Source organism: Coffea arabica, chromosome 4c (genome assembly GCF_036785885.1).
Source record: "Coffea arabica cultivar ET-39 chromosome 4c, Coffea Arabica ET-39 HiFi, whole genome shotgun sequence".
NCBI lineage: Eukaryota > Viridiplantae > Streptophyta > Magnoliopsida > Gentianales > Rubiaceae > Coffea > Coffea arabica.
Genome location: NC_092316.1, coordinates 11,090,627 through 11,108,014, shown reverse-complemented (window position 1 = coordinate 11,108,014; position 17,388 = coordinate 11,090,627). Strand labels below are relative to the sequence as shown.

General features: G+C 36.5%; 2 protein-coding genes and 2 non-coding genes across 7 annotated transcripts; 3 read left to right on the top strand and 1 right to left on the bottom strand.

Annotated features, from left to right (window-relative positions):
* Window positions 1–267: 267 nt before the first annotated feature.
* Window positions 268–3,679, bottom strand: LOC113738495 (uncharacterized). The gene is made up of 2 exons (XM_027265732.2): window positions 3,437–3,679; window positions 268–563 (listed from the first exon to the last, which is right to left on the bottom strand). The coding sequence occupies exons 1-2, from the start codon at window positions 3,578–3,580 to the stop codon at window positions 408–410; spliced, it is 300 nt and encodes a 99-aa protein (XP_027121533.1). The 5' UTR covers window positions 3,581–3,679; the 3' UTR covers window positions 268–407.
* Window positions 3,680–7,941: 4,262 nt separating this feature from the next.
* LOC113739470 (C2 and GRAM domain-containing protein At5g50170-like) lies at window positions 7,942–17,118 on the top strand. Of its 4 annotated transcripts, XM_072046006.1 has the most exons (11): window positions 8,609–8,746; window positions 10,317–10,371; window positions 10,946–12,154; window positions 12,235–12,417; window positions 12,509–12,792; window positions 12,876–12,992; window positions 13,830–14,092; window positions 14,839–15,013; window positions 15,623–15,895; window positions 16,050–16,361; window positions 16,572–17,118. In XM_072046006.1, exons 1-10 carry the CDS (start codon window positions 8,744–8,746, stop codon window positions 16,245–16,247), a joined length of 2,760 nt encoding a protein of 919 aa, XP_071902107.1. In that variant the 5' UTR covers window positions 8,609–8,743; the 3' UTR covers window positions 16,248–16,361; window positions 16,572–17,118. The 4 variants fall into 4 exon arrangements, with proteins under 4 accessions (XP_071902106.1, XP_071902105.1, XP_027122490.1 ...); XM_072046004.1 differs by lacking the exon at window positions 10,317–10,371 and having other exon boundaries at window positions 7,945–8,746; window positions 15,641–15,895; XM_027266689.2 differs by lacking the exon at window positions 10,317–10,371 and having other exon boundaries at window positions 7,950–8,746.
* Window positions 16,707–16,779, top strand: TRNAF-GAA (transfer RNA phenylalanine (anticodon GAA)). The gene has a single exon. It is a non-coding gene; the product is annotated as a tRNA-Phe (tRNA).
* TRNAF-GAA (transfer RNA phenylalanine (anticodon GAA)) lies at window positions 16,900–16,972 on the top strand. Its single transcript has one exon. It is a non-coding gene; the product is annotated as a tRNA-Phe (tRNA).
* Window positions 17,119–17,388: the final 270 nt, after the last annotated feature.

Below are 17,388 nucleotides of genomic sequence, written 5' to 3'. Positions count from 1 at the left end.
ACATTCTCAAAATTTGGTCTCGTCACAAAAAGATATCGAAGAATATCTTGATTAGGAGATAATGATCTGGATACATCCACTTTTACCTCTTCATCCTAACTATTAAAAGATGCTCAGTCATGAAGTGTGATTACACAAAATCAGTGATCTACATTAAAGAGACTTGCCAGGATCATCAAAACTAAATTAAGAATGCACCATTTGAAGTAACGAGTACAAAAGATGCAAGTATATACATTCAAGCAAAAAATAGAGATAATATGGGCGGGCCTTGAATAGACAGGGGTTGTATTGATCTTAAAGCAAAAAATTGTCGTTTGAAGGTCACGCATTCCCTACTAAACAGCTTACAACTTCAGTCAATTGAAACAAAGATTTCATATGAGGCAGCAGTGAAGCTAAAGAAATCAACCAGTCTCCTGCTCAAAGTCATCTCCTTCAGACTCTTCTACATTGTCAGCATCATCATCATCTGCATCATTGTCGAAGTCTTCTTTATCATTGTCTGTAGTTGCCTTCCCAATCACAAGAAGATTGCTATTTGTTTTTCGGATTTCATTGCACTGAGAACGTAATAATGATGAATCAATCAGTTGAAATATACAAAATTTACCAAATTCGAAGAAGATTAAAAGACATGCGAGCTAAAATCAAAATGATTGAATAGACATATTCGAGGCTGAAGCTCCTCACTATTTCATGAAGATAAGATGCCAATTCCACAATAAAATGAAAATGAAGTCGTTCTAAGTCAGCGGGCCCAACAAAATTCAAAAAAAGACAGCTTATTCATGACTTTTGAATTACATAGACTTAGGATTAGCTTCTCAAAATTCAAGTTGGTATTCAAAACCAAGAGAAAGGGCTAATTGGAATAATCAAGCAACTGGATATGTACAAAAGTATGACAAATCATAAAGCAATAGAAATTGTGTCATGTTAGAAGAGGAACCATAAATGCCAACTGCAAAATATTGCTAACGAAAAAAGCAAACGCTTAAAGGAAACAACCAAGATTCAAAATCTAGACTACAGGCCAAGACAAATTATATAGACAAGGATCAGCTTCATCAGACTTTAAGCTGGCATTCAAAACCAAGAGAAAGGGCTATTAGAAAGAATCCAGCAACAAATGGAAGTGTGCAAAAGTACGATAATTCAGAAAAGCAAAACAAATTGTCTCAGGTTAATAAAGGAACCATCAATACCAACTCAGATATGTTGCTAAAGTAAATAATTGAAGGAAAAACAAGATATAGCATCCACAATATAGGCTGAGAAACAATCTGCTTATACTATCAAAATTATTTATAAAATAACATGGTTGTGTATCAAGTACCACAATTATTTTTCACTCTAAACAGGTAAAAACTCTAAACCAAATCATGTAGAGCTATAGTAGATTCCAGGATACAGAGCACCCATGATGTCATATAACAATGGATACATGCAAGATACATAAGTAGATATAAAATAAATTCCAAAACCAGCATATCTTCTTTAGTGCTAATTGTTTCAAGATTTTAGCCTGCCATGGCTCTTATACCAAATTGGAAGTGCTTTAGTTTGCTCAATAAGCCATGAGGTGCACGTATTCTAATATCAAAAGTCATATTGTACATGGATAGTCACACAAATTTCCAGTGCAAGCCATGTTCAGTTCTCAGAACTTCTTCCAGTGGGTTAGCTTTTTACACTACTCTGTACTTACTGCCATACCTATACTGCATCAGATAATAAATTCTTATGTTCAATAACTTTGGTTAAATAAACCTCATTCCTTGACAAAGAATTTTCAGTAAGAAAAACCAGTATGTATCTGAAAAGTGCAAGTTGAAGACATTTCCTGAGAAAATGGAATTATGTATGCCTGTTTAATGACATATAATCATTCAATATTAACACGCAACAAAAGAGGGCAGATGTGCATTTGATTAAATCTCCAGCTGTTTTAACCATCAACTAGCCTTACCATTCAAAACTGTTCCTTTCCACATGGATAACTAGCCCAAATTATGAATGTGATCAAGCATTTGTTACTTATTCAGTTTGCTCTCTTCATTAGAAGGTCAATAGACTGATCAAATGAACTTCCAGACTGCCTAGATTGACTGTGCAAACAAGTAACCAATATTAAAAAGGTATGTCAATGATTAAGATTAGCTAATAACTGCGAGATTCTGCAATGACCTAATAAACGCATCCTAAACAAGCATGTTGCATCTTCAACACACAATTCAAATTAGCCACTCCCACAATGTCCAACTGTTAAATTTCACAAATCAAAGTGCATAAATTTATTAATCAAATACCAACGAGAAGAACAACTCAGCCCCAGCTCCAAGTGTATAATAGCTCACAAATTAGAGCTGTAAAATGCCAACTTGGCAGGCCAGCACTGAAAATTGATAACACATGGAGGAAGTAAGTTGGTGAACTTTGACAGCTACACATGCAGATCCCACCAAATTGTCGCCATCAGCATGATTAATGTCAAATTTTAGAAACATGTTAATGCAACACTAAGTTTCAGGCTTACAGCAAGCATATCAATTAGCAACAGAAGCAAATATTCAAGGGGTCATTCTTTTGCAGAACAGTTTTAATAAGCAACACCTTTTTCAACGAAACAAATAACTAAGAACTATTTTAGACGGGAATTAAAAAGAAAAACAAACAGTAAGAATCTTACAATGTAAACTTTGACAAATTGGTAATAAAAACCTGTACCATCATTACTAGTCCTTCTTCTTCTTTCTAAACCTAAATCTATGTTCTTTTTGCTGGAATCTCTTAACAAGGAATTCCTGATACTTAGGCCTTCTTTTATATCAAATTACTGGGATTTCAAAACTCTCAGAATATCAAACTTACTCAATTTGTTGCATAAAATTCCATCTAAAAATGGCATTGCTTCAAAATCCTGCCATTATCTCTTGAGTTTTACCTTCATTACCTTTTCTTTTCTGAAAATTACATACATAATCTCATCTTAACAAAGAAAAAGGAAAATTTAAATCCAAGATTTCATTTTCCGGAATCTTTAAGCAAACCCTTACAAAGTTGCCAAGCATTCCCTAAAACTTCTATCTAGTCCATGAACTTCAATGTTCGCTCATTCAAGTCTTTTTTTTTTTGGATCTTTACCTAATTTAATTCTTCAAAATGCTCGGAAAATCAAATGTCTTTGTTCCCAAATTAAAAATTACATCCGCATACCAAATAAACCCCATAAATTTAATCAAGAATCAATTACAAACACTATACTACATTAAAGCCCTAGAAAACATTAAGCACACAAGCAACTTTAAAACTAATTTTGGAAAATTAAATAACTCAGCTTAACTCCAAAAATTTATTGAAACAGAATTGGAGATCAATTACAATAGGAGATTGTAATTAACTATTGAAAAAAGGAAGTTGGAAATTTTTTGACCTTTTCTTCGAATTCGGCCTCTTCCATGGAGAGAAGGAGCTCGTCGCTTTGGGGCTGAGGCCACTGAGCTGGAAGCAGATACGACGTCGGAATCATCCGAGTCGACCATGGGTACTGAGTCATGAATGCCGGAAATTGCAACATGCTCGCTCACTCACTGAGTCGTCGACCGTTCTCCTCTTCTCTCTTCTCCACCCGGTTTTAGCTATCAATTCAGTTCAAAGGTCGACCCGTTTTTGTGATTGAGACGAATTTTATTTCAAGTTACCAAAATAAAGTCTGGTATTTGCTTTTCGGGTTGCATATTTTACATTCTTTACTTTTAATTCCCCATATTTTTCTAAGTACTGCATTTGGACCCAGAGAATATGAAGCTTATTATTATCTCTTTTTTATTTTCCCTTATTTTCCTTTGTTCACTATATATATATATATATATATATATATATATGTAATTTAGACAATATATATATATATATATTTTTAATTCCACGTACCATAGTGAACCACATTGACCATGATGCATTTCTAGAATTGGCAACGATTTCAGGTGCAACTCATCAAAATTCACAGTAATCCTATTAAAGAAATTGGACTAATTCCATTAGCCTTTTTTTCCTCCTGATTTTTGGAGGGGTTGGGGGAGGGGAAGGTTCATAACCCTATAGATTATATGGGTCTGAATTGTTTTAGGAAAAAATAGTTTCTAGCTCATAATTATTTAGTGATCTGATTTACGCCTGTCTAATATGATATTATTGTTCTTGACATTACAAGTGTAAACACTTTTTTACGTGAGTCGATTAAGACGTAATGGTTTCGCTAATGAAATATTGAGTCCAACAAAAATGCATCTTAAAAATTACCTATCAAAGTATACAGATTATTTTGGTGGGAACTTCATATTTTCATGCGGGTTTTTTTTTTTTTTTTTTTGCCTTGTTATGTCAAGTGCAAATCCAAATATAGTAATCCATGACATGCAATAAAATAGTACACCCCTTATGGACTCAACATAGTATGAATGATGCTATTCCACCTGCAAAACCTGGGAGCGAAATTGTTTCCCCATACCAACGAACTCCAACTTTGCTGATATATTCTGCAACACCCCTCGTCAAGTGCAGAGCCAAATCTAGTAATCCATGACATGCACTAAAACAGTACACCCCTTGTGAACGATTTTATTTGCCTTAACTCAGAAATCTAAACAGCCCTCCACTTTCTTCCCCCCCACCCTCCCCCCCCCCCCTCTGAAAAAAAGAGAAGTGCACATATTACTCAGTCGTCACACTAATGATCCCATCTCCCTCGTGTCACTTTCTACTGAGCCCCACGTTTCTTCATGGCTTCAACTATAATCCTCTCCCTCTTCCCCCCTTTAAAGTACCACTTCAAGAAGAAGACCAGCAAGCCCAATAAGGCCATTTGTAACTTGTCCTGAAACTTTTTTCCTGTTTTTCATCAACCCCAATAATCTTTCAGCCATTAGCCACCAACCCTTTAATTTTGCTAGCAACATTTATTTGTTGGTACATTTGCATAGAAATACAAGAAGCAAAGGATGCGGCTTTTTGTGTGCTTGTTGGAGGGAAGGGACTTGGTAGTGAAGGATTCACATGTGAAATTGAAAGTTGGTAAGTCTAAGTCTAAGACAAGGGTGTAGAAGAACACAAGAAATCCTGTTTTGGAATGAAGAGTTTGTGTTCAGAGTGCATGACGTGGAGGATGAACTTGTTTTGTCTGTGTATCAGTTTACTGAAGACTCTAAATTCTTTAATGTGGCTGGAGATTTGGCGGGCAATGTTAAGATTTAAGTTCGGTCTATTGTTGCTGAGGAAAACCACAACTTGCCTCCCACTTGGTTCTCTCCTCAAAAGCGCAAGAGCTTGAAATCAACGACTAAGAAAGATTATGGTATGGCTTTGTATGTTTTGTTAGTGTTATTTGATGATTGGTACTAATGCTTTCGTTGTTGTTTTATGTACTTATTTATGTTTAAATCATGTGAACTAGACACAAACTGCCTAATCTCTGAGTCATTTAATGGTTATGGCTTCTTGAACTGGACTTCTTCAAGAACCAAGAATTTTGAATTTTTTGGTTAATAAGTGCAGTTAATTGCATGATGTCAAATCAGTGATTGAAATAATGAGAGGATTTCTTAGTGCCTATAGAAGAATTTTGGTGCTTCCTGGTGTTAAATATTTTAAGTCAGTTTGCAGAAATGAAGCTTGAAAATGGCCCTTAGGAATGTTAGGACCAGTGAGAGGAGTTCAATTCCATGCTTGGTTCTATATTTACAAGAATTAGAAGTCCTTAGATGGCATTTGCGCACATTGTTACACTTTTTGAGGTGCCAATTGGGTTCTGAAGAATTGGTTAATTAGAATATCGATTAGAAAAATTAAACCAGGTAAAATGGCCTTGTCCTCAGTTTTGCTCTATTAGATTGGATACTAAAAAGGAGATTGAGTGGATTTAATTGCCTTTCCCATTGAGCATATAATAAATTATTTTTATACACCAATTATACAGCTGTGTTTAACTTTACCTTATGAATGCAGGTAAAATTCTTCTGACACTGTCGCTGCATGGGAGAGGTAAGCAAGTATGCAGTGGCCATCTCTTGCATGTACATCCAAGTTGCAGAGCTGAAAACACAGACAAGTATGGAAATAAATCTGTTTTTTCTCAAGATATTTTTACCTGTACTCCTCCAACAAGGAAGATATTAGAAGGGAAACAGCTAATGAAGGTAATTGCGGGTCGCTTTGAGAGGCTTTTCAATAAAAACGAAGAAGCATCAGGGACTGAGGATTCTTCTGAGCTGTCAACTACCATTTCTGATAATGAAGATAACTTGGCTGAGCCAACCAGGAACAATAGCTTTGTAGAGTGTCATGAGATTCTGTTGCATTTCTGTATATGTCAGCCCTGTAGCAAGAATATTTGTGTTAAGCCATTGTTAAACTTAGTTAAAAAGATATGCAACAAGAAACAAGCTCCTCAATATGTGACAACATGGTTGCTCCCCCAATGCCATAACTGGTCCTTGAAAGTGTCTAATTTACGCTATTATTTTGCAGCCTTTCTCTTTGCATCTCTCTAGTATAGTGACTAATGTCAGGAATCATTCTCATGTATCTGTTTTAGCCCTGCATGTGTTTGTTTCTGCTTAGGAGACAGGATTTCTATGCGTTTTCTCTCCTGTATCTTCACCTGCTTGCAGCAGTAGTTTTTCTTATTTGGGCTTTATTTCTTCATTGAAATGTTTCTGTCCTCTATCTGTCAATCAAACTGATAGTTGCTCCTCTGGAAAGATAAAGTAATTCTTGAAATTTTCACGGCCAATACAGCAGATAAGATCGCTGTTGCAGATGTTTGACGGTGGAGACTTCTAGTATAAAGTGATGGCAAATTCCGGCTACAGCAAATTACACCACAACTCCATGGGAACCTGTAACACATCATGTACTTGAAAGACGTATATCTTACAAATGTGTTCGTGGTATCTCAGTTTTTGGAACACAGCAAAAGATTCCATTTTCTGGTGATGGTGGTTGGATTGTTAATGAGGTTATGGCCCTTCATGATGTTCCATTCAGTGCAACTCTTCAAAATTCACAGTGACCCTATTAAGGAAATCGAATTTATTCTCTTTGCCTTTTCCTTTTTTTTTTTTTTCTTTTTCTTGGAGAGGTTGGCGGAAAGGAATGTTCATAAGCCTATAAATTATATGGGCAGAGGCGTTTTAGGTAAAAAAAAAATATAGTTTCTAGCTTATAATTATGTTGGTAATAATATTTAACCTACGCCTAATCAACAGGGCATTATTATTTTTCACATTAAAAGTGTAAAAACTCTTTACACGAACACGTTTAGATGTAATAGTTATCTTGCTCCTCCCACAAAGAAGCATCTTAAAAAAGTCCACTAAAGTATATAGATTAATTTAGTCATGAAGGAACTTATTATTTTTATTTAATTTTCTTTCTGGTTATCTCTATGATAATAAAGCGAGAGCATGTGATTTGGTGTAAACAATTTATTGTCACTTTTTAGAATTTCTTTTTTATTCTTCAAATAATTTCTCGTCACTAATCCATTTCAACTCAACCACTAATTTCACACAATCAATAAAAGTATGTGCTTGCTATCGTTGCGGCCAAAAAAAAAAATGCTTGTCATTTAAACATAACCCGCCTACCGACACTTGCTTGAATTAACTTTTTTTGTTTGATTTTTATAATTTTTTTTTTGTTATAACCTTTTTAATTTGCTATTCCTAGATTTTGTTGTCAAATAATGAATCTACATGCATTAGTCTGACTGAAGATTTTTTTTTTTTTTTATCACTAACACGCATATTGAGTGTGCATCGATCACTCGTCTTAATTAAGTCAAGCCACCGAACAAACTTGGCAAGCATCAGCAGAAGGGGATTCATCATAGCTATTCCACCTACCGAAGTTTCGAACCAACATGTTTCCCCGTACCAACAAACTCCAACTTTTCTGATATGTGCTGCAACCTCAAGTCCAAGTCCCATATCCAAATCTAGTATAATTCATGACAGAATAAAATAGTGCACCCTTTAGTGGACCTTTTTAGTTGCCTTAACTCAGAAGTCTAAACCGCCCTCCACATTTCGCCCCTCAATAAAGAAAATTGCACATTACTCATTTGTCACAACAATGATCCAAACTCCCCTCGTGTCACTTTCTACTGCTGTCCACGTTTCTTCAGGGCTTCAACTTATAATCCCCTTTCACTTCCCCGTACAAAGTACAAACTACCAACATCTTCAAGAACAAGACCAGCAACCTGTCCTGACATTTTTTTTTCCTGTTTTTCATCAATTCCAATAACCATTCAGCTATTAGCCACCAGCCCTTTTATTCTGCTAGCCAAATTTATTTGTTAGTACATTCAAATTAAATAACAAGAAGTAAATGATGAGGCTGTTTGTGTATTTGTTGGAGGGGAGGGACTTGGCAGTGAAGGATTCATATGTGAAATTGAAAGTTGGTAAGTCTAAGTCTAAGACAAGGGTGTTGAAGAACACAAGAAATCCTGTTTGGAATGAAGAGTTTGTGTTCAGAGTGCATGACTTGGAGGATGAACTTGTTTTGTCTGTGTATCAGTTTAATGAAGACTCTGGATTCTTTAATGTGGCTGGAGATTTGGTGGGCAGGGTTAAGATTCCAGTTTGGTCTATTGTTGCTGAGAAAAACCACTACTTGCCTCCCACTTGGTTCTCTCTTCAAAAGCGCAAGAGTTTGAAATCAACCACTAACAAAGATTATGGTATAGCTTTGTATGTTTTGTTAGTCTTATTTGATAATCTGTGCTAATGCTTTTGTTATTGTTGTTTTTATGTACTTGTTTATGTTTAAATCATGTGCCTACTGCTAATCTCTGAGTCTTTTAATGGTTTTGGCTTCTTGAACTGGACTTCAAGCACCAAGAATTTTGAAATTTTATTTAATTGGTACAGTTAATTGCATGATGATAAATCAATGATTGAAACAATGACATGATTTCTAAGTGGCATTTCTTTCCTATAGAAGAATTTTGGTGCTCCCCGCTGTTAATTTTTTTGGTCAGTTTGCAGAACTGAAACTTAAAAGTAGCCTTAGGAATGTTAGGACCAGTTATAGGAGCCCACTTCCATGCGTGGTTCTATATTTACAAGAATTAGAAGGCCTTGGGTAGCATTTGCGCACACATTATCCCTATTTAAGGTGTCAATTTGATTTTGACGAATTGGTTAATCAGATTATCGATTAGAAAAGTTGAAATCAGTGAAATGGCCTTGTCCTCAATTCTGCATTTTTTTTTCCGGTTATGCTCAGATATATGAAATTCAGTAATAGGGTATTCAAGTTTATTTGTGAAGAATTTTATGAGTCAGAATAGCTTATCACAGATTGATTGGGTATCTTAAAAATTAAAGCGAGATTTTCTGCAATAGTTAGGCAGGTCGTCCTTTTCGTGGGTTTCCTTATTGACTAGTAACATGTTGAGTTATATTATAAAAGAGAATAAAGGTTGCATGTTTCTTGAAGTAGTTCTCTTTTTCTTGATGTGTATGAAGAAACAAACGAGTTCTAAAGTTATTAAGCACAAAGCTGAATTTCATGGATAAATAAGTCTGAAAGGGCAACTAGTTCAGAGTTTAGGAAAGGTTAGGTTGCAGAGTTTAGAATTAAAATTGCCCTTGTGATGCTAAAGGTTGATTAGTTGTCAAGAAGGCTCAGTGCAGGCTGCTGAGAAAACATTGTTGGTCAATATTACCATTCTGTGCAAATAATTATAGCAGGTTGACTTATGTTTTCTAGGTCCACCAATTTTCAGAAATGTTTAAGAAAGAGGTCCAAATGTTATATGCTTTCAAGCTGTAGTTTTTTGTCTCTTAGGAGAATAGGATGGTGCAAAGTTCCCTTCTTTGTGCTTAACACTGCATCCTCTTCCAAGTTGTTCTGTACTCCTGTCCCATCCAGTACGTTTCTTGAAGTTAAGTATTGCCATCTTATGAGCTGGTACATTTCATTGAGGCTTCCTCATATAAGCAGGCTGCAGCAGGCATTGAACTGGCTCTCTGCCTTCATCCAGCTTGTAGCTGTACTGGACCATGTGCAAAGTCCATTTAGCAGAAGTAGCATTATTCAAGCCCTGAACCAACTCTCACCAAGCCCTATTAGATTGGATAGTAATCATCTTTATAAACAGAACTGATTTTCATGACTGTTGGCTTTCTTAGCCTTTCACATTGGGGAAATTTTTCAGCAATTCAGCAAATGTGAGTAGTTGAGTAGCAAAATCCCAAAAGCAGTTGTCGTAAATATGAGTATATTAATACTGTTGAACACTACAGGCCTTGTTGCAGGTTCAACTCCTCGTACATGCGCTTTGTCTGCCTGGAGCTGGAGGTAATGACCTTTTTTGATCATTTTGAAGTGGACGGACCGTGTGATGATCAAATAAGAGGGGCTCATAATCCTTAGAATAGCTGAGTATCATGGTCTTGTAGACATTGTGCAAAACGATTTAAAATGGATGTGTTCCTTTTGCTTGCTTTTCTACTTTTTAGCCGTTTCTGCGTTCTGCTTAATATGCAGTCTGTTTATTTGAAATGATTCCATTAAATGTATTTGTTTCTTAATGTTATTTGTTTCTTAATGTTACAGATAAAGTCATGCAATAGCAACTTCATTACAGTTCTAGTAGTGTCTCCTAGTATATCTGTTTAAATGATTTTAAAAGATTCGATGCTTCTAAACAGTTAAGGTGAAAAAGGGGAAGTAATTTTTTCATGGAATTATTTGGCAGTGTCTTGCTTTACAATTCTTATATGGCAGTGAAAAGGAGATTAAGAGGATTTAATTGCCTCTCCCATTGAACCTAATAACTTAGTTTATAAACCAACTATGCAGTTGTATTTGACTTTTAGTTTATAAACCAACTATGCAGTTGTATTTGACTTTACCTTATGAATGAATGCAGGTAAAGTTCTTCTGACACTGTCACTGCAAGGGAGAGGTGAGCAAGTATGCAGTGACCGTCTCTTGTATGTACATCCAAGTTGCAGAGCTGAAAACACCGATGAGTATGGAGATAAATGTGTTTCATCTCAAGATATTTTTAGCTGTACTCCTCCAACAAAGAAGATTTTAGAAGGGAAACATCTAGTGAAGGTTATCGCTGGTCGCTTAGAGAAGCTTTTCCACAAAAATGAAGATGCATCAGGGACTGAGGATTCATCTGAGCTCTCAACTACCATTTCTGATAATGAAGAAAACTTGGCTGAGCCAACCAGTAACAGTAACTTTGAAGAGCTGATTGAAATGCTGCAATCAAGTAATGAACAAAAAGACATGCCAGAGAACCTAGAGGGAGGCATCCTTTTGGATCAGGCATATGCAATACCACCTAAAGATCTCAACATGCTTCTGTTTGCTCCCAAGTCGCAATTCATGAGAGATCTTGCAGAATTGCAGGGAACAACGGATGTTCAAGAGGGCCCTTGGACATGGAAATCCGCAGATAAATCATGTTTAGCACGAGTTGTTACCTACCCCAAAGCAGCAACAAAATTAGTAAAGACTGTTAAAGCTACTGAAGAGCAAACTTATATAAAGGCCAATGGGAAAGAATTCATTGTCTTTGTAGATGTTAATATGCCTGAAGTTCCATATGGAAACACATTTAAGGTTGATCTACTTTACAAGATAACTCCAGGGCCGGAGCTATTTTCTATAGAAAAATCTGCTCATCTTGTCATATCCTGGGCCTTAAACTTCCATCAAAGCACTATGATGAAAGGCCTGATTGAAAGAGGAGCCAGGCAAGGATTGAAGGGGAGTTTTGAACAGTTCTCCGACTTACTAGCTAAAAATCTCAAAGTGATAAATCTTGTAAATATGTCAGATAAGGGGCATACGGTAGCAACTTTGCAGGAGGAGCGCCAGTCAGATTGGGAACTAGCAACTGAATATTTTTGGAATTTTACAGTGGTTGCAGCCTTATTCATGGTTCTATATATCAGTTTTCACATCTGGCTTTGTGGAGAGTTCAAGCTTCAAGGTTTAGAATTTGATGGCCTTGATTTACCTGATAGTGTGGGGGAAATTATTACCTCTGCAATTTTAGTCATCCAACTCGAGAAAGTTTATGATATGGTATCACATTTTGTGCAAGCAAGGCTAAAAAGAGGTAACAGTTCATAAAGCATATCATTTATATCTAATATATATCATGTTTAGTAGTTTAACTGAAAATAAAATGTTTACCAGGAAGTGATCATGGAGTCAAAGCGCAAGGAGATGGTTGGGTACTTACAATAGCTTTGATTGAGGGTGCCAAATTAGCTTCTTTAGATTCAACTGAATTACCAGATCCTTATGTGGTATTCACCTGTAATGGCAAATCGAGGACAAGCTCTGTGAAGCTGCAAACTCTCGATCCCCATTGGAATGGTTTGATACTTTACTAAATCTGGTTATTGCGTACTCTAACTAGTAATCAAAATACCACACTGTGACAACTTGCATTCGATACAATGTGCAGAAATACTTGAATTTGATGCTTCAGAAGAACCACCTTCAGTGTTGGATGTGGAAGTTCTTGATTTTGACGGCCCATTTGATCAAGCTTGCTCTCTTGGCCATGCTGAAATTAATTTTTTGAAGCATACGTCAACAGAATTGGCAGATATATGGGTTCCCCTAGATGGAAAACTTGCTCAATCTTCTCAGTCAAAGTTGCATCTGAGAATCTTTTTGAACAATACTAATGGAGCTGAAACAATTAGAGATTATTTAAAAAAGATGGAAAAGGAAGTAGGAAAGAAGGTATAAAAGTTTCATACCATCACATATTTCATCTTCTAGAGCTTTTGAAATTATGTGTTATCTACATGATTTGTCTGTGGCAGTTAAACCTCCGATCACTGCACAGAAATTCAGCATTCCAAAAGATTTTTGGATTGCCACCTGAAGAGTTTCTCATTAGTGATTTCTCATGCTCCCTTAAGAGAAAGATGCCACTGCAGGTAAGGTTACTAGGATATTGCTTGTATTGCTTTCATCAATTTTCTTTTTTCAATACCATTGGTAGGAAGGAGAACTAATAAATATTTATACCAGAGATAAAGTTTTCTTGGTGGACATGTGGTTGATTTATAAAATGTTTAGCTTGATCTCCTCGTCATTATTATTTGACAAGATACATGAGGAAATGCAAATGCATCTAACATTACACTTTATAGATTACTGGATATAAATTTTCTATTTGATAAAAGTGATGTCTATAACGATGCCTTGCAGTTTTAGAATTAGCTTTTATAGATTACTGGGTGTAAATTTTCTATTTGATAAAAGTGATGTCTACAATGATGTCTTGTAGTTTTAGAATTAGCTTTTCTTTTTTACTTTATTGGACTGCCTCAAAAAAACTGTAGAAGTTTTGGCTTTGATGGTTCTATGGTTTCTGATCCATGTTGGTAATATTTGCCTGAGCTTTTTGCTAATTATTCCTTATTGGAGTCAATGTGATGATCACCTGTGATCGATAAGTCTAATGAACTAACAAACTTAATATTGAAGAAATTATTGGACTGCATACTTATTAGTATATAATTATGAAGAAATCTGGATTGAACAGAAAATATGTTACCAAACTAAAAGGTCCTAATGTTCCACTATTGAGGAAATGATGGCCAAAATTCCTCATGGAGTCCTAAATGTTAAATCTGCTGTATTTTTTCTTCTCCTATTTTTTTTCGCAGCAGGCCATGTCGCTCTACATTCTCTGAGTCTGTGACAGCATCTACCTCTATTCTAAGCAAGACCGAACAAGTCTAGTCTAACATATTATTCACTTGCTCCAGGGACGGCTCTTTCTATCAGCAAGAATTGTTGGATTCTATGCCAACTTGTTTGGACATAAGACCAAGTTTTTCTTTCTATGGGAGGACATTGAACATATTCACGAGCTTCCTCCGACCCTAGGAACAGTAAGAAGTCCTTCACTTGCCATAATTTTGTCTAAGGGTCATGGTAATGATGCTAGACATGGTGCAAAGTATCAAGATGAGGAAGGCAGGCTGCATTTCTATTTTCATTCATTCATCTCCTTCAACGTTGCTAGCAGGTATGGGTGGTGCAGGATTCTCTTGTGAATTTTCATAGTGGATTGCTTTGATCTTTCTTTGTGACGAACCAGATCTGGTGGTAAAAATTGGCTGCATGCTAACAGGACAGTAAATGCAAGCAGCAGTAGTATTGAATTGCAAAGCAACTGTTCATTCTTCGACAACAATGGCAGGGTTGGACTGAGTGAGGAAAAAGCAAAGAAAGAGCTTCGGGTAGCAGCGGGCAAAGGAGAAAGAAAAAGTACCGAGAAAGAAAGGGGAGATTGAAGGAGAAGTGACGGTTGAAGCAGAAAGGAAAAGCAGAGAGAGAGTAAGGGAGGAAGAGAGACTGTGGGGAGCCAAAAAGGGAGAGAAAATCAGTAGAAAAAAAAAAGAGAAAATGTGCAGAAAATGTGGGTGAACATTTCGAGCCAGGGTTGGATATCTGGCTTTCATGAGCGAAATCCGATCTGAATTTGGGTTGTATAAGTAACTTCTTCATTTCTGCATCATCTGCACTTGAAGGGGAAGATCTTTTGTTCACAAAATTTCAAAAAAAACACCTCTATGTCTGTTTTTCTTTTTCTTTTTTTTTTTTTTGATTTGGATGGTAGGAAAATTCAGGGAGACCTCGCATTCAGCAAATGCGAGCTCCCTTGAGCTCGCATTTGCTGAATGCGAAGACCCCCTTGACGGAACTCCATACAAAAAAGGCTCCCTTTGTAGAATTTTTTTAAAAATCATCATAATTTTAGAAATTTCTCAGGACAGTAATGGCTTTGTGGGGAACGAGAACATTGGGTCCTGATGAGAGAGCACAGATTGCAGAGGAACAACAGGACAGAGATGAGAAGCCCAGCTTGTTTGAAGACCCCGGTTCCTATTTGATTATCCAAGATGCTAAATTGGCCAAGGTTTTAAGTGTGGAACTTCCTGTAAATGTATGTACCTCATTCTTTGTGCTTAAAATGATACAATTTTCATCTGTCACAGGTGCTTATATTAAAATTTTATTCTATCCACTCAATAAGATTTGCTAGACAAAAATTGATGCAGAGTATGACAGCATTACGGTGTATATGTCAGCCCTCTAGCAAGAATAGATATGTTCAACCATTATTAAACTTAGTAAGTTGTTTCAGCAGTACTTGAAGCTGGAAAGTAGAAAAAAAGATATGCAACAAGAAACAGGTTCCCCAATACATAGCAACAAAATGCTTCCCCCAATGCCATAACTGGTCCTTGGAAGTGCCTAATTTACGCTATTGTTTTGCAACCTTTCTCTTGGCATCTATCTAGTATGGTGACAAATGGCAGGAATCATCCTCATGTTTCTGTTTTAGCCCAGTAGATGTTTATTTCTGCTTTGGAGACAGGTTTTCTATGCGTTTCCTTGTCTGTATCTTCACCTGCTTGCAGCACTAGTTTTCCTTATTTCAGCTCTATTCCTTCATTGAAATGTTTCTGTTCTTAATCTGTCAATCAAATTAATAGTTGCTCCTCTGAAAAGATAAAAGTAGTGATTGAAACTTTCACGGCCAATGCAACAGATAAGATTGGTGTTGCAGATGTTTGATGGTGGAGACTTCGAGTATAGAGTGATGGCAAAGTCCGGATGCCTGAATTACACCACAACTCCATGGGAACCAGTAACACCTGATGTACACGAAAGACGTACATCTTACAAATTTGATCGTAGCATCTCAGTTTTTGGAGGGGAGGTAACTTGCACACAGCAAAAGATGCCGTTTTCCAGTGATAGCGGTTGGATTGTTAATGAGATTATGACCCTTCATGATGTTCCATCCGGTGAATACTTCCGTGTGAGTACATTGAAATTGCTTTACCCTCCCTTCCCCAGTTATCAGGGACGAAGGTAAAAGAAGTGGGATTTTTATTTTCTTCATGTTTCTTGTTAATGGATAAGCACGTAGAACAGAATTGAGTTTTCGTCTGCCGCCCTCTTCCATGAAACAGGTGCAACTAAAATATGAGCTCGAGAATCCTGCTCTTGCTCAAGGGACTTGCAAGTGTGATGCCTACGTTGGTGTGGCATGGCTGAGGAGCACCAAGTTTGAGGAGAGAATAACTAGAAATGTCGTGCGAAAGTTTAGTCGGTGGTCGAAGGAAGTACTACAGTTGGTCGAGAGGGAGATTCTACTAGCAACTACATAAGAAGAGGGAATGGCCAGAGCATTACTCGGATGTTCTAAATCCAGAAAAGTTTTGGATATGCTAATTCGTGGATGCTGGAAAAAGCACTTTCGGTTGATAGAAAATGCACTACAGGTATGGATTTATTCTGCTGCAAATTACAGTTAACTCGCTGACTAAACTGAATTCGACATTTTATTCTGCAAAAATGTCATATCTGGTTGCTGGTGTACGTATCCTGTTGTCATGGACTTGTTAGCTTAGATATGTGGTTTGTCAACTTTTTTGAAGAATGTATTTCTTGTTTTGCTTGATTCAAAATAGTTGATGAGATGATATATTCAGGTTGAACATCGACTTTCTTGGCAAATTGGAGATTCAAACTAGGCGTTAATCCAGGTTCCTGAAGCTGAAGAACTGGCATTCGTGCAACTGTCTAATTGTAACAAGGGACGAAACAGGATAAGCATCAAACGGCAAGCGGGGATAGCTCAGTTGGGAGAGCGTCAGACTGAAGATCTGAAGGTCGCGTGTTCGATCCACACTCACCGCACATAATTGTTTTCTGCCTTTTAGATTCATGTACAACTCTTATTTTCTCCCGGCATGCGGAGACTCACTCCACAGCCTTTAAAAGCAGCTTAATATAGGCAATTTAAGCTTGAAACGGCAAGCGGGGATAGCTCAGTTGGGAGAGCGTCAGACTGAAGATCTGAAGGTCGCGTGTTCGATCCACGCTCACCGCATATAATTGTTTTCTGCCTTTTAGATTCAGATACAACTCTTATTTCTCCCTGCATCCGGAGACACACTCCACAGCCTTTAAAAGCTGCTTAATGTATGCAATTTAAGTACGTGTATATAAAAATTCTCAAGGTGACTAAAGTCGAAATTTTGAAGCTCTTATAGAGAACAAAGATTTTAGAAATCAATATCTATTCTTGTGTTAATTGTACTATAAACATTGTAATTTCATTAAAATTTGGATTAGTGGCAGAAATTATATCATCAAACATATAGAGATATCAAAGAATAGATTTGAAAAATGAATATTATAGATCTAAAGAACAAATAAAAGTTGTAATGGAAATCTCCAAAAAATATTTTTAAAAATTAGATAAGATGATTGCAGCCCTACGAATATTTGTGCATGCTTTCAATC

What these genes read in the sequence shown, in the direction of transcription:
- LOC113738495 (XM_027265732.2), bottom strand. Translation starts at nt 3,580, where the DNA reads ATGTTGCAATTTCCGGCATTCATGACTCAGTACCCATGGTCGACTCGG. An exon ending in AGGCCGAATTCGAAGAAAAG is followed by an intron (nt 564 to 3,436) that starts GTCAAAAAATTT and finishes TTACGTTCTCAG; the next exon opens with TGCAATGAAATCCGAAAAAC.
- LOC113739470 (XM_027266689.2), top strand. Translation starts at nt 8,392, where the DNA reads ATGATGAGGCTGTTTGTGTATTTGTTGGAGGGGAGGGACTTGGCAGTG. An exon ending in GCAAGCAAGGCTAAAAAGAG is followed by an intron (nt 12,155 to 12,234) that starts GTAACAGTTCAT and finishes AATGTTTACCAG; the next exon opens with GAAGTGATCATGGAGTCAAA. An exon ending in AAAAGGAAGTAGGAAAGAAG is followed by an intron (nt 12,793 to 12,875) that starts GTATAAAAGTTT and finishes TGTCTGTGGCAG; the next exon opens with TTAAACCTCCGATCACTGCA.